At 51.0% G+C, this 15043-nt stretch overlaps 8 protein-coding genes across 8 annotated transcripts; 3 read left to right on the forward strand and 5 right to left on the reverse strand.

Moving 5' to 3' along the window:
• Positions 1 to 1925: 1925 nt before the first annotated feature.
• HO133_004390 (uncharacterized protein) lies at positions 1926 to 3846 on the forward strand (the record flags this gene model as incomplete). The annotated part of the gene is made up of 3 exons (XM_037295307.1): positions 1926 to 2526; positions 2584 to 3472; positions 3570 to 3846. The coding sequence occupies 3 exons, from the start codon at positions 1926 to 1928 to the stop codon at positions 3844 to 3846; spliced, it is 1767 nt and encodes a 588-aa protein (XP_037157308.1).
• A 147-nt stretch (positions 3847 to 3993) lies between these two features.
• Positions 3994 to 4459, reverse strand: HO133_004391 (uncharacterized protein; the record flags this gene model as incomplete). The annotated part of the gene is made up of 3 exons (XM_037295308.1): positions 3994 to 4188; positions 4265 to 4384; positions 4457 to 4459. 3 exons carry the CDS (start codon positions 4457 to 4459, stop codon positions 3994 to 3996), a joined length of 318 nt encoding a protein of 105 aa, XP_037157309.1.
• A 322-nt stretch (positions 4460 to 4781) lies between these two features.
• On the forward strand, positions 4782 to 5436 carry HO133_004392 (uncharacterized protein; the record flags this gene model as incomplete). The annotated part of the gene is made up of 3 exons (XM_037295309.1): positions 4782 to 5036; positions 5217 to 5338; positions 5403 to 5436. The coding sequence occupies 3 exons, from the start codon at positions 4782 to 4784 to the stop codon at positions 5434 to 5436; spliced, it is 411 nt and encodes a 136-aa protein (XP_037157310.1).
• A 365-nt stretch (positions 5437 to 5801) lies between these two features.
• Positions 5802 to 7918, reverse strand: HO133_004393 (uncharacterized protein; the record flags this gene model as incomplete). Its single annotated transcript, XM_037295310.1, has 8 exons — positions 5802 to 6908; positions 6961 to 7037; positions 7095 to 7262; positions 7321 to 7363; positions 7430 to 7461; positions 7523 to 7556; positions 7609 to 7795; positions 7911 to 7918. 8 exons carry the CDS (start codon positions 7916 to 7918, stop codon positions 5802 to 5804), a joined length of 1656 nt encoding a protein of 551 aa, XP_037157311.1.
• Positions 7919 to 8884: 966 nt separating this feature from the next.
• HO133_004394 (uncharacterized protein) lies at positions 8885 to 10029 on the reverse strand (the record flags this gene model as incomplete). The annotated part of the gene is made up of 4 exons (XM_037295311.1): positions 8885 to 9145; positions 9259 to 9386; positions 9444 to 9554; positions 9879 to 10029. 4 exons carry the CDS (start codon positions 10027 to 10029, stop codon positions 8885 to 8887), a joined length of 651 nt encoding a protein of 216 aa, XP_037157312.1.
• A 2211-nt stretch (positions 10030 to 12240) lies between these two features.
• On the reverse strand, positions 12241 to 12882 carry HO133_004395 (uncharacterized protein; the record flags this gene model as incomplete). The annotated part of the gene is made up of 4 exons (XM_037295312.1): positions 12241 to 12273; positions 12407 to 12599; positions 12706 to 12796; positions 12846 to 12882. The coding sequence occupies 4 exons, from the start codon at positions 12880 to 12882 to the stop codon at positions 12241 to 12243; spliced, it is 354 nt and encodes a 117-aa protein (XP_037157313.1).
• A 211-nt stretch (positions 12883 to 13093) lies between these two features.
• Positions 13094 to 13396, forward strand: HO133_004396 (uncharacterized protein; the record flags this gene model as incomplete). The annotated part of the gene is made up of 2 exons (XM_037295313.1): positions 13094 to 13127; positions 13188 to 13396. The coding sequence occupies 2 exons, from the start codon at positions 13094 to 13096 to the stop codon at positions 13394 to 13396; spliced, it is 243 nt and encodes an 80-aa protein (XP_037157314.1).
• A 305-nt stretch (positions 13397 to 13701) lies between these two features.
• On the reverse strand, positions 13702 to 14777 carry HO133_004397 (uncharacterized protein; the record flags this gene model as incomplete). Its single annotated transcript, XM_037295314.1, has 3 exons — positions 13702 to 14486; positions 14545 to 14634; positions 14690 to 14777. 3 exons carry the CDS (start codon positions 14775 to 14777, stop codon positions 13702 to 13704), a joined length of 963 nt encoding a protein of 320 aa, XP_037157315.1.
• Between the last annotated feature and the right edge of the window lie 266 nt (positions 14778 to 15043).

Raw genomic sequence — 15043 nt, forward strand, 5'->3', positions numbered from 1 at the left:
CCGCCGCGTGACTTCACCAGCTCTAGCGAGCTTCCCCTTCGCTGGGGATCTCAAGAGCCTAGGACCATTGTCCGTATGAGAACGCGTCTGATTAGAGATGGTCTGGACAATGATCGTCGTACATGACCATTGCTCTCCCCATACGTGGCTCAAAGCTACGTATGGGGTGTATGTAATCCGGCTACTGGTGTTCCCGTTGCTCCCGCTTTGGATTGAATGTTTCGGATAACTATTCAGACAACGGCCTCTTCGGCTAGAATCCTCTGAAAATTTTCGCTACCTGCGAGCTCAGTATCATTCATCTTGGATCTCATCCGCCGGTCGATCAAATGCCAGGGCCTCATCTGCCAGACCCTTGTTATCGTTCCATCCCGTTGCTTTTTGCGTCTGCCAAGAAATGCATCTTTCCAACGCTTCTGCAGGATATCTTCCTAGACAAGGTCGACATCAGCGTCAGAAGACAACATTCCATGACTGCTTCGCGACCTACCTTGAATCCGACGCAGTCTTCGCAGGGGCCCTTCACGGCCGCCAATGTGTCTGAGCTTCTATTTCCGTTCAATCGGCTTGCCTGATACCCTGAGGCTGGGCTCTAAACGCCTCAGGCACTTCTTTGTACAATGTCTTTATCATAGCATCATGGAGATGTCTGTGCGCTGGAGCGATTCAGCCCAAACGCAGTGCGTGTAGCAATGGAATTGTTGACAATGAAGATTAAAGATCATCTTTGATTGAGCCATTTCTAATTCTCGCTGCCGGTTTATGCGAACTAGCATAATCTTTTTACTAGCAACGGAACCTTGGAAAACTAATTAGCATACGTAGACCACGCCTACCGGGCAATGGTGTTGCAATGATAAATCCACCCTCAATACCGTTGACGTGCGACCAATCACCCGTTCCGAAACTCCAATCCACGACTTACGTCTTTGAGCCTGTAAAAAGAGTGCAATTGTATAGTCTCATAACAGCCTTGCTTACCATCACCCTGGGGAGATATTAATAATCAACATTGAAGAGGTCGTAGCTAGGGAGCTGTTCAACCAGCCAACTTATAATCCGTCGGCCCAACTTTAGATGCCATCAAAGACTTCGACGCCTAATTTCTTGAAGTCTTCTCCAGTCTTCTGGATCGACGTCACTATAATCCTCATGATTCAATTTATATGGAACACCCTGGCTCTTGTTACCATTCGAGCTCTTTTCAATAGTATCCCTACGCAGCCCCGGAGTAGATAGGTGATAAAAGTGACCCTGGCAATAGAAGGATCAATGTTTGATCGACCCAGTTAGCTCTCTGTTCCGATCACTCTGTTTAGCGATCAAGAAAACATCATGTGAATCAGGACTTAGATTGGCCAGCCGAGGATCCATATATACGCGCCTCTTGATGTTTATCATGAAAACGCCGTTAAGGAGGGTTACGGATGTTGGAAAAACCTTCCGAGCCAGCGTAGAGCTAGTCTATCTTGGATAGAGGAGCGGGTTCCAATTCGCCCAGAGTTGCTAAAGGTCCTTGGCCAGTAGTTACGTTGGTCAAATTGGCCGAATTGGGACGTCGGGACATAGGCATAGAATGGCGGAGAGCCAGATATTATGGGCCATTCTGGTTACTTCACCGCTACAAGGATTGAAGCCGGTGGGCCACGATGGCTGACAGGTCTTGCGCGCGTTTTCAATTGGTCAAGGGTCAAGCCCGCGCCATTGGCCTGGATTCTGTGCTCGTATGCAAGAAAGCAATACTCAAGAGTGGAGGTTGATCCCGGCAGCACTTTCCCTTCCGGGAACGCGCTGGCGCGTAGCTTAAAGTACCTCGGAGCGTGAGCGTGAAGTGAAACTACTTTGTAAGTACATTTGTATTCAATCGAAACATACACGCTGTACGCGAGCTGATCGAGCTCCGTTATGATCACAAGACAGGAGCAATGGCAGGTCCGTTAGACCTCAAGCCAGGTCCCCCGAGGAGCATCGGCTTGACAAGACACGGCCATAATCTCGCCAGTCTGCATGGAGATCGCAAACGACAATCAGGGCAAACTCGAAAGCCTAGTCCTCCACTCCTTGCTCCTCCAAGAGGCAGCTCTAGCGACGAAGATTCTGAAGGGCAGCGACTTCCAGATGATGGGGCGTCTGATGACTCTGAGTTTGGACAAACCGAGAAAAAAGAGAAACTCAAGAAAGACGCATTGCTGAGAACAGGGACAGATTCGAGTCTAGGCAAGGGCGAGGACGCCAAAAAGAGGGAGTTGAGCGTTGAACCTTCGAACATACGAGCGGGTAGCTTTACGTCGGGGAAAGGCCCTGGGAGCCGCAATGGCTCGCAAAGCAGCCAGAAGAGGAAGACTGCTGGCCTGGACGAAGATGATGTGCCATATTCATTTTCCCAGCCGAAAAAGTCTAGGCAAGGCTATGGACACAGGGGTTCGGTCACGAAGTCTGGAGACTCCAAAAAAATGCCTTTCAAAGAGAGCGGGAGGGCAGGACCTGCTTTTAAGGACCCAACTCATCCCATGCTGCTAGCTGATGGTAGGATAATGTTCAAGCATTGGCCATTTAAAAATGAACATGGCTGACCTCGAGTAGTTGATAGATTGACGGCAAATGGATGGAGTGAGACTCCATCTATGCAGACTTCGCTACGGGATCAGAGGGCTTCACAACGCTCGGCCCAGAGCACACAACAGTCGTCTCAAAGTTCTCCGAAGAGTTTCAAGCAGCCTCCGCGACCATCTCCCAAGAGAGTACCAAAATTCAGAGCTAGTCCAGTGATATGCGAAGAAAGGGACCCTCCACGAGCTACGAGGTCTCCGGCGCCAGTTGAGGAGCCAGCTGTGCTCGCCGAAGCTAATGCATTGAAGTCATCTGAATTACAGAATGCTTTTAAAATTGCTACAAACAAACTTGGCATATCAGATGTACAAATCAACCTTCCACGACCAGAGATACGTGATTCATCGGCTCCTCCAATATCTCTTGATGCGGCTACTGCAAAATCTTCACCGCTTTCTTCTCTTGACGACTCTACTCTCGGTTCTAGCCTAGAAGGTGTTCCCATCATCACATCTGGAGATATACCAGATTATGATGCAAAACCACGACCAGCCGTGTGTCCAATGTGCAAGCAGCCTGTTGACCAGTCGTATCTGGAAGAATTTACTAAGGTGGGTACGCGTATGAGCCTCCGCCAACAGGCTCAATTCTGCAAAGCCCACAAGGAGCAAAGTGCCGAGTCCGAGTGGGCAGAGCGGGGATATCCCAAAATCGATTGGCTGCAGCTGGACGCTCGAATTGGGAAACTCCATACTTCCATGGACGACATACTCTCAAGAAGGAACTTTTCCTTCTACAGGAATGTCTTTGAAGACTCTTTGAAGAGCGGAAAGAAAAAGAGGATACAGGAGAGCCTGATGGCAGGAGAGGAGATCGAAGGGACTTCGCCAGGATACTATGGCGGCAGAGGTGCGAAGGTAATGTATGGCTCCTGTTTCCTTCAGTCACCTACTTCCCGCCATACAATGCTACTGCGTTGAACGACCCTGCTTCACCTTGGAAGTTTCTGACCTTCTCAGGGCGGAAAATATCATGTCCCGATTTGCCGGCAAACTTCGTCGACTGGCAGCTTCAGACAAGCTCATCTCATCTGGTGGAGTCTCCAGATACGTGCAAGCGGTCCTGGTCCCGGAACTGGCAGTACTTCTTGTCATGGACGACATGAAAGTTGACGAGGAGAAGGCAAGAGAGATATTGAGGGACAGTGTCGATATTGGCAATCTATTGAACGAAGAGGAGGACGAGATCATCACGGATCCCACTCCCGAAGATCGCGGAGTCGCGGACTTGATATAGAAGGACGGCTGGACGTATTTGGGATGTTTTTGCACATCTTGCTTGCATTTCTTTGCAGATATCAAGTCACACAGATACCCCATAGTCATGCAATCGAACCTGTCATTAGCCCTCCACAGCTCGGGACTCCATTCCCATCATCGTCTCTCACGCCTGAGCTCTCCACACGGTCCCAAATCGATACAACCCAAACGCAGCAACAACACTCAACCCAATCGGCAGCGCCTTCTGCGTCTTCATCGCTCTCGGTACGCTACTCCCCGCCAACACCAGACTGGCGAGCAACGCCATCTCCACCCCGTAAGGCTGGCGGTTGCGCATGCGCAGGCCACCGAGTCCGTACTAACCGGGGCCGTCCGTCAAAAGAGCCATCCGTTCACGGAGAGAAGACGACGAGCGTCGGGGAAGGGGGACGTACGAGAGCGCCGACGGTCATGCCGGCCGCGACCGATGGTATGGAGCCCGTGCGGATGTAGCCCGTCAGCCCGCCGCCGGCGGTGAGGAGGGCGAGCAGGAAGGCTTGCGTTGCGGGGTCGTCCTGCGGTGAGTGTTGAGGCGAGGTTAGCTGGGGTTGGGGGGACGGGAGGGGATGGGGATGGGGCGCGCGTACCATTTGTGAATGTAGGGATTGAATTTCTTTGCTTTGATCCGACGACTCGATCGTAGCGGTGAGTAAGTCGCAGAGGTGTTGCCAGAAAGAGGGTTTCCAAAACGATGGCGGAGAAAGCTCGAGCTTTCCCATCACATCCCTGCCGCGGAAGGAAGCTTCCGCCGCGGTCTTGGCATCCCAAAACCCGGGCAACGTTTCCCTTCCTTTCCTCTGCAGCTCCTCCCTACCTTGACCCAACCACCCACCAGCGACCATCTCCCCTCCTCTCCATCCATCCATCCACCCATCCATCCACCCATTCACTCACCCGCTGCACCAATCCACCATGCCCGCCAAACGCGCCCCCCAAATCTCCCCCCACGCCTCCGCCGTGCCCCCGATCCCGAAACCCTCCCCCAAGACCTCCGCCGCCCCGCCGTCGTCGCCCGCGGCCCAGACGGCGCGGGAGGTGTCCTCGGCCCTGTGGTGGCGCTACCGGTCCGCGACCCCGCAGCGGGTGAAGCTGACGGACGCCTTCATGGCCTTCCTGGTCGCGGTGGGCGGGCTGCAGTTCGCGTACTGCGTGCTCGTGGGGAACTATGTGGGTTTTTGGGCTTTCCTTTTTTTTTGCCCCCCCCCTCGGTTTCGTTTGCGTGTGTGTGTATACAATGTCCCGCTTCTGGGCGTCGAGGGTACCATTTTAGGGAGGTTCGGGGGGGAAAGGGGGGGGGTAAAAAAAGATTTATCGACGGAGATGCTGACCCGCGTGGGGTGCGTACAGCCGTTCAACGCCTTCCTGTCCGGCTTCGGCGCCACGGTCGGGCAGTTCGTGCTCACGGCCAGCTTGCGGATCCAGACGAATCCGGAGAACCGGCGGGAGTTTGAGAGTGTCAGTCATGAGCGGTGAGTTTTCTAGGTGGCCCTTTTGTTCCCTTCTTTTTCTTTTTCTGCTGCTGGGCCGTCGAAGGAAGAGGGCTTTTCTGGGGGAGACGGAGGGGTGAGGGGAAATGTTTGGGCTGACGAGGTGTTGAATCCTACAGGGCGTTTGCAGACTTTGTGCTCGGGAGCCTGATACTGCATTTCTTCTGCGTGAACTTCATCAACTAGCGCTAGGCGAGTGGGCAGTGTAAGAGAGTGTGTGTGAGGAGAAAAACGTCATGGTCTCAGATATCTAGAGAGCCGGAGCCGGATCATCGTGTACGATATCAAATTAGGGTTGGCAAAAGCCTGTCTATCCTAGGAGTCCGAGTCTATAAAGTTGTCGTTATCATGGCGTAGGCATCTCATTCAAACACAGATAACATGATACCGCTTCTTCCCAAACGGTACCGACTATTGATGCAATCAGATCCGTTCCACACTCCAGTTACTGCCCATGACCGTTCGCGGCCTCCAAATGGAAGACAGCTCTCAACGCAGTACCAAACCTCTCAATTGCTTCAGCCACTTGGTCCGCTGGGGCAGCAGCAAAGGTAGTCCGGAAGAACATGTCGTCTCCCGGATTGCCAGTCTCAGCCCGGAACCAGCTGCCTTTTGATATCAGAGTTCCTCTTTCAATGGCAGCATGAAAGATTTCGTCCTCAATCTCAAGCATCGATTTTCCCTCTTTCGAAGGATGCTTTCGCCAATCAATCTTGATCCAGTGAAACATGCCCGCCATCGGCGGATTCCAACTCGCTACTTCCCTCGGTAGGTATTCTTCACAAGCGTAGCAGATGTTGTCTCTTCTTTTCGTATATTCCAGTCTGATGTTGATCAGCCAGTCAAGGTAGCCTGCATGTCCCCACGTCTCTTCTAGCAACTTGAACATTATCAATTGAGAAGGCCCGCTGGGAGTCTGGGTGCACGTTTCGGAGTGCCGCACGAAACGCTCAATTATTTGTTCCGAGGCTGTGATCCAGCCTAATCGCATACCGGGAGCGATGACTTTGGAGAAGGAGTCCAGGCGCATGACTCGACCGTCAATGTCCATGCTGAGCAGGGAGGGAACCAGGGCGTCTATGAAGGCGCTGTGAGAGGATGGAGGTGGGACGTCAGGAGCATTTGGGCCGGTGTAAGGTTGCATTTGTAGAAAGAAGTATGGCTCGTCTTCGAGTATGTAGATATCATGCTTTTGGGCCATGCGGTAGATATCTCTTCTTCGCTGCTTGGACTGTGTGGCACCTGTGGGGTTCTGGCCGGAAGGTACAGTGTAGAGCAACCAAGGTTTGGGAGCACCATTGTGAGCGGCTGAATCCCAATTGCTAATGATCGAATCTAGGTGTGAGGGAAGAAGACCTTGTTCATCCATCTTCACGCCTATGCATTGCACGCCCATCGGTCGAGCTGTTTCAGCGGCTGAGGAGAAGGTGAACTCTTCGGTCAGGATGCAATCGCCACGCGTGCAGAACATGCGGTACGCTATATCGAGAGCAGAAGTGTTGCCAACGGTCATAGAACATTGCCAGTCTTTGTATGGCGGATGGTGTACAATCTGGCAATGCTTCATCAGCATCGATTTGGGCGCTTCATTCAGAGTCCCGCACCTCTGTATGCTCTGTGATGAATCGCAAAATCTGTGCCGACCCTGTCGACTGACCGTAGTTAAGGGCCACATGGATGTCTGCACCCCGTATCTCAGTCATTGTTGTAGCTCTAACTCGTCATCTGTCTAGCGTACCGTATATGCTCTTTCCTTCCGCAATATCCTGCTTTCCTATCCTCTTGACTACCCCAAACTCTTTCGTCTCCTGCTCTGAGAAGTGTGGTGGTACGGGTACTTTGATGTCGATGTGCTCTAGAGGAAAATACTGGCTCGAAGGTAGACCGCCGCCCAGAGATATTAGGCCTTCAATGTTTGAGAACAGGTCCTGTGGTATCGGTAATCTATGTGGTAGGCCACTCACCAGGGATTGTCAAATATTTGGCAGCTCCTTTCAAGGAAGACGTCTGTCGCAATGTCAGTAATCGCCAACGAATAGTCTGACCCCTTCCTCATGTCGATCTTGTTCTGACCTGTCTTGCCAAGCTTTCTTCACTCAATCGATCTGTTACCCCATCAGCTCTATGCCCACTGGTCCTGACACAGGTGGATGGATACGAACGTACGATCCCATCGTTTCGCCTTTGGTTTACCATGTCCCTATTACCCGATCAGAACGTCGTCCCCCCAGAGCCAAGCTGCAAAGCCTCACGGGACTCTTGAACATGTCACTACTGGCATGCGCCGCTATGCCTCCAGCAATTCTTGGCGCCTTGGAGCGTCGCGCTGCAACGCCATTGACGCTGAGCTTATCAGAAAAGGTAGCGATCTGTGTATCTGTCGTGCTTCGTACGTCCAGGGCCGATGGAGGCACCATGGTAACCTTTTGGCCGGAGATGCTGGAAAAGAGTTCGTAGACTGTTAAGAATGGGAAAAAGGCGGGAAAAGGTGCGGATTGGCGAGATGGTTATTGGATGTAAATTTGTGGAATGTTTGCTACAGAGAGATACCTACCCAGCCATAGCCATAAAACGGAGAAGCTAAAGCTGTGGCGGAGATAGAGTTTTTTTGCGTGATGGTGTAGCAGCCGTTTTGGATGCGGAGCATTTGTGCTGCAAAAGTGCGTCATGGGCGGCGGACTTTCGGAATGCCGAGGCTAGCCGTAGGCAGCGCAATTCGATTCGTGCTGTTGTACATTTGATCTCTTCTTTTCGCGTCTGTCAAGGTACCAAAGGATATTGGAGCGCGTGGAAGGAGGAAGGAGGCAAACCGAAGTTGGACAAGGAGTGGGGCTCATGTTCGTCTTTCATGCAGGTACAAACGGCATGTGAGACATTTCTACCAGGCTGTCAAATTTCGAAGCGCTGATTGGTCAATGGCTTGGGATAAGATAGGCGTGTCCAATTTGAGCGGATTCGCTGCTGGAGCACCCCAACTTGGGGATGGAGGATGGAGAGTTGAGGGTGATGGGGTTTGAGCTTGGGCTTGAGGCACTCGATAAGCCCAAATGGAAAGGACGATTGATGAAATCCATCTAATATAAAAAAAAATCAGTATGGTACATAGACATCCAGGTCTTGGTATCTCGCAAGTAGAAATCCCAAATTCCTTCCTTCCAGATCAATTGCCCTTTCCCTTGATCTAATTATGCAAAAAAAAAATCCTTTCACTCCATCGCTAAGATCCTTCACGGCGAAATGCTCCTCAGTGCTTTTCCCTGCTGCAACTATCAGATCGCTCCCTTTCCAGAGCATGCTCGATGGAATATACAAATGTGTGAACGCGTCCATCCAGGTACACGTGGTCCTAGAGGCGCCCCACAAGTCCTAGCTGCAAATAATCACAATGAAATTCAAGTTCCCCATGGAGTCTCGAGTGCGAGGGGACAGTGCCGTTCCATGCTCCTCGGTATTGGCAGAGCGGGTAGACAGTAGAAGAGGACCATCCTTCTCGACTCGAATGCAAAAGACGCTGGTAGGAGGAGGTCACTAATAAGGGTCGTTACCGACGCCGTTATTGCTCGAGCTCGGCGGGTACACGTTGCCGTAGCCGCTCAATTGCTGAGAGGGATCTGGTCCATGGGGACTGAGGATGTTGTTGACACCCTCTTCTTGTCCTTGATAGGCGGTTGAGCTTGATGGATCCGACTGCCCAGCTGTGCTCGCACTGGCTGCACTCGGCTGCGACGTTTGAGCGCCGTAGCCACTGCTCGGCCGCGCCTGCTGTGCCTCTCCTCGTTGTGATTGGGACTGTAGACAGCGGTCAATATGATTGATATGTCTTACCCAAATGCAAATGAGAAAGGAAAGGAAGAAAGACATGTCAAGGAAAGGCTGGGGAGGCAAAGGGCGGATGAGCTTACTTCTCGGTACTTTGCCAGGTAAATCTTTAGTGCCTCAGCGTAGTTTTCGAAGCCGGTAGATGTCATAGCGAATAGGATGTCTTCTCCATTAACCGTCTTCCTCTTCTCTTGTTGGCACTTCTCCGAGGCTGAAGGTCAGATTAAGTCAGGCAATTGGTCATCGTAGAGGATTTGAATGTGCAAACCTTCGGAGGTAATAAATGAAATGAATTCGGAGACACATTCTTGCATGCACTCCTTCGCTTCCTTCGCGATTTTCGCGTTTTCTGGCAACGCCGTCTTCATGATCCGGGCCACTGGAGCAAAGTTGCGAATGTTAGCATCCGAGACATGGCTGTGAGGTCTTGAACCACGGGGAGGAGGTGATATAGAGTGCGGGGAATTTCGGGACATTGTGTGTGCCCACTAAGCAAATGGGCAAATATTTGTTGACCATAGAGATTAAAGAAACAAGATGCTGGCGCAGATCTTTAGACTGTGGAGAAGGAAGCCAACGATTTTGCGCGCGTAGGAATTGGAGAAGCGACGGCAATACGATATTCCATCATCATGCAGCGTCGCAAGACGAAAACGCGCAAATTCAGTGGACGAGAATGCATGAGGAATTGAGCGTGACCAACCATTCGCTATCGGCAACCACCTATCTTGTTCCTTTACTTCAAAGTCGTACGCTTCCCTCACTTGAGCTTCTTCTCCTCTCTCCATGCTTTCCGAGTGTTCTGGAGTCGCATCTCCTTGCTCGACACCCTCTTTGGGCGGGGATTCCGACATAATAATATATGAACCGCTGCAGCCTAAGGCAACCAACAGAATAATCGGGGGTCAGCTTGAGAATGGGGTGAGCTGTGAATTGGCAAGTTGGGCTCTCGAAATGACGCACCGCAGCTTTGTGCTGTGCTGTTCAACAACAGTTAGGTACTTTGCGAGACTTTGGCTTCAGAGCAGGGCTAGTGATTTTCTCCGCGTGCGCCGATCTAGATGAGGCTGTGTTATGGACTGGTATCGAAGCGCCAATTACCCAAGGCATGCATACCGATTCGACAATATGAAGCGCGATCGAAGTGAATACACTCCCGCGCAAGAGCGTGGGTTAACAACCACTAGACCCAAATTCGTCTTCACAATGGGATTATTATGACCGGGTGCCCGCAGTCGCTCGTCCACTGGCGTGGTTTTGTGAAGGAGGGTGCCGCCGGGCAATTGGGCTCCAATGGCGGTCAGAGAATCTAACTCAGCACTTTAGATTTCCACGAGAAGGAGCTTGACGTTGGAGGCGCATACGATTGCTTCCTAACTTTAGTAGCGCTAGTACTGGAAGGCCACGTCTTGCTTCAGGCGCAACTGGGCGGTGGGTGTGTCGAGAGAAGTGTCGAATGTCGACTCCGAGTGCAAAGTGAAGCTTGGTCTGAGTCAGAGATGGCTTCGCTGAGCTTTTCGGAGCTTAATGTAGAGAGTGAAGCTGCGATTCTAACTGGTCGCGTCAAACGCGTGTATGGTCGCCTCAAGGAGTGTATGATGGTCTGCTCTGCTGCTTGATTCACACCAATTGAGAGGTGGGAGAGGTAGGTACCGTGTTCACCGTTCAACGACATGGCACGGCTCGAGCACGGTCTCGGACTGAAACCTCGGGGCTAGCTTCTAGAAACCAGCAAGGATCCCTACCCGTTGAGCACACCTCCACACTTCCACCACAAACGCGGTCGACGCGGCAGTCAACCAAATCAGCATGGCATTACTTAAAAGTGTCGTCTCCCAATGACTACTGGCATGGATACCCTAGGGGGCTGCGCCCAAAGCCCAACAAAGTCCTCGGGAATCTGGTACCTAAAGTCAGTGGAACTGGGCAGCATGTGCTCCACGCGCGGGGCATGTGGCACCCACACCTCATGTAAAAGAGGGGTTTCAAGTCTCCGGCTGGGTATCAATACTTAAGGTCCCAACGGCACTACATGAAACGGTCTTCGATGTATGCTGGCTACATATATGTGTTGGCTACGTCAAGGATCTGAGGAAACTCTGCAGGATCTAAGATTGGAGAGCTCATGTCGAGTGGCGGCTATCACATCAACGCGTTTGCACTTTACAGACACAGCCTCAAACAGCAGCCCATCGCATCTCCAAGGCCCAAGGGTATCCGCTGATGCGCAAATGACTGACCTTTCATTGTACATACATCCTCCCATGATCATTCAATGCTTTTGACACTTGGAAGCATGGAGCGTATTTTGCACCATGCAGCGGTGACTCCGTTCCGATCTCGTTCAACGTTCAAAAAACCTTGGTTCGGATGATGAGGCTGGGCTGCATATACGACGCAGGGTAGGATTGCCGGGAATGCTGTGTTGGCTGCCTCAAGATTTGGGAGCACATGTCCGTGCCCGTGTCCGATGACGCGTAATTTTATTTTGGAGAAAGCAGCAAACTCGCTCCCTGTCTCCTAGACATGTCGAAACTCATATGTATAACAGCCATATCTCCCTAAGCAAAATTCGGGGTGACGTTGATCCGTCCAGTCAAATCAGTTTCGTACCTTGAATTAGCATCCTATGACCGCTCCTCCCACACTGAACTAGTCCTGCATGACCACCGATCCAGTCATTCATACCCTGATTTCATGCCAACGCACCTGCAAGCCATAATGTTCCGATGGTATCGAATAACCGTTGTAACGGTAATTCTTGTGGCTTGACGCTCGCCCTAGAGAATAACCGTATGACCTCGTGGACGAGAACTCAGGCATCAACGCATCCCGATTCTGGCTAGCAAACAGTATGCTCCTGCCAAGGACACCTTGATGACACGGCACCGATAACACTAATCGAACAGTTCGCTCGTCATCCACGATGCTGCGATTTCGCCATATTGCACATCTTCAATGAAATGAAAGTGCCTTGTCACGGGCCCTCGGTCCCTTAGTAAGGAATTCTTGTTTAGTGACGAAGGCGGACATGAAGCCGCTTGGATTGGAAATTTGTGTAGAGGCTATTGTTGCACGACTTGGATGTTATTTTTCTTCTGCGTCCCATGTAGACTCATCAGCAAATTCCCGAATGGTAGGTCCACGAATCAAGGCCCTAAACTAAATCGAGACGAGAACCGTGTGCCCATCGTAACTGTGGCTGTAACATTCTCAAATAAAGAAACTCACCTTCCACTTCTCCATGTCATCCTGCTGCCGCTTATACTGCTTGACCAGCTCCTCCAGAACTTTCTTCAATCCTTCCGAATTTGTCTGAAGCGCGGGAGTAACATCCTTGACGGTTTTTTCAACTAAGACTCCATTTATCATTCGAAAGCACTTGCGGTCCGGAGGAAGGGGAGCCAGTGTCTCTAGTACAAGTCTGTTTGAACAACGAATGAGCGGTGTGGCTTCCGAGAAGGTCTTCGCCAGCAAGCCGAGTGCTTGATCCTAGATGTTAGAGATCGAGAGCCACGTAGATTACGTACTTATGTTCTTCAGTATCTTGTTCAATGTCGCCGATCTTCTGAGCTAACTGTTGAAGGCTGTTCTTGTAGTTGGTGTATTGCTGCTGTAGCTCTAGCCAAGGCGGTCAGCAGCGAGAGAACAAAGCAGTACGATAACATACCTTGCTGCTTTCTGACAGTGATCTGTGATTGTGCCATCATCGTTTATCGAGCCCGACACAGCAGACGCGACGTTTGGTGGGGAGGAGAAAGTTTGATGGCGGAGCATCACAAGCTTTTGGACGGCAACGGATTTTTTCCGCACCAAACATGCCGCAAGAGGCTCTCCGACTCCGAGTCTACACCACTACTCAGCGCCCAATCATTCTGACCCTGCAATTCGCGGTACCCTGTCACTATTGATACTGCAATGCATCCTCATCTACACACCAAAGACAACAGGGGTCTGCGCACTCATACAAAGTTGTCTCCACCAGAGAATCCGTACTGACCTCTCCACCTAGGCTGCGAAGAAGTAATGGCTGCCCTCGACGAATGCCACGCCCAAGGCTTTCTACACAAAGTCCTGGGCAACTGCAATGGTGCCAAGCGGGAGGTCAACAAGTGTCTACGAGCAGAACGGCTTGAAAGGACGGCTAAGAACCGAGAGAAGGCGAAGGAAAAGAAAGAGAGGATACAGAGAGTTTGGAAAGAGATCGATGAAGAATCGTGACATTGACGTTGAGGTTGTAGAGGTCTTGGAGGTATTTAAGGGAGAGGATGGCATGCTGGGCTTCATAAGGCTACACGACGGATTAGAGAGGGTGTACTTGGGAAGCATAGCGCGGCGTTATGCATTACTCGGGGACCAAGGAACACGCCGTCAATGCTTTCGAATAAGACCAGGAGCCTTGAATCGAGCAGAGACGCGGTCAAGTGGATATATTCTCTACTCAGTCATTGGCGCGAACAGTCACAGCCATAGTCTACTCACTGAAGAAACCATTGAACGGGGTATCAATTCGATAGCATTCTGCCTTATTCGGTGCCTTCATTGCCATTATTTATCGCAGCGGTTAGCCCTTCAAGCTGTTTCGACTTGTGTTTCCTCTTTCTTTTTCGCTTTGCTTCACGATCTTGTGTCTCGTCAAAGGGTCCGTCAAGATTGCCTACAGCGGAGACTCTGATCTCTGACTTTCTCTCTTCAGCGTCTGGATAGCTTAGAGCTTCATCCGATCTGCCTTCTCTCCTCGTTTCCTCTTTATGGTCGCTAACCGTCGCCTTCTTCGGTCTCTTCACGCTCAACGGATTCGGGCCTTTAGGCCCTTTCACTTTCTTTTTCTTTCCCGCTCTCTCCTCACTTTCAGTCATGCTCTTCGCCTCCTGGCCCTCTCCCGTAACTGCATCACCGTCATCTTCATCCCTCTTCCTCTTTCCAATGAGCCCTATGCCTCTTGTCTTCAGCCCGCTCCTAAACTTTTCCCTTTCCATACCTTCTCTGGCTTTGACACTGCCCGCAGCCATAGGCTCCATCACCATTACACTCCTCTTCACAAAGACCAGCGGCACCCCCTTGATCCCCCTGCAATGCCTTCTTACGTCATCATCCTGGCTTGCAACAATATAACGGTTCTTGTTTGTGTGCGAGTTCTTGGGGTCAATAACAGAATTGTAGCATTCGAGAGTTGAGAGCGGTTCGTCAAGGACATGGTGGTTGCAGCGTCGTCTTTCCATTGACTGAGCGGTGAGGATCAGAGCATCTTTTGTTGGTTGAGGGACGTGCTTCAAAAGATATAGGTGCCGCATAGAGCATTGTGTAATCACTAATACAAAACGCAATGATTAGCTTAATCTCCATGACTGTAGAGACTGGAAATATACTTGGCTTCACCTTGGCGCTGAGTGTACGCTCCAATCCACCTACGAGGTCCATCTTAAATTTCTCGGTATCTTGAATGATTTGGGCATCGACTGTGAGAAGCAGCGTCAGCTGCAGAACATCAAGGGAAAAGGCTTGCAAACGGACTGAGAACTTGGTATGGGCCCCGGAAACCAAATGTCATCTCAAATTGGGCCATAAGCTTCCGGTATTGTTTACTACGCTTGCCCCTCATCTTGACTGTCGATAATGTGGTTAAGAAAGAATTGTTCAGGTAACCATCCAGAAGATATTGACGTTGTTGTGCAGATATAAATTTCCCAAAGACCAAAGTTCACACAATCGCACTAGCAATCCCAGCCCTACAGTCGCGTGCCTTCGCTTATTAACCGTAACTTTTTCTTCCTCCGCACAGAAGAGTCATAGTGAACAACGCCCCGTTCAACGTCATTAGTTTACTCTTCTCGATTGTTGATATGTATTTCAGTGTTGACTTCAGCT

Source organism: Letharia lupina, assembly GCF_014066315.1.
Source record: "Letharia lupina isolate WasteWater1 chromosome Unknown contig_2, whole genome shotgun sequence".
Classification (NCBI taxonomy): Eukaryota; Fungi; Ascomycota; class Lecanoromycetes; order Lecanorales; family Parmeliaceae; genus Letharia; species Letharia lupina.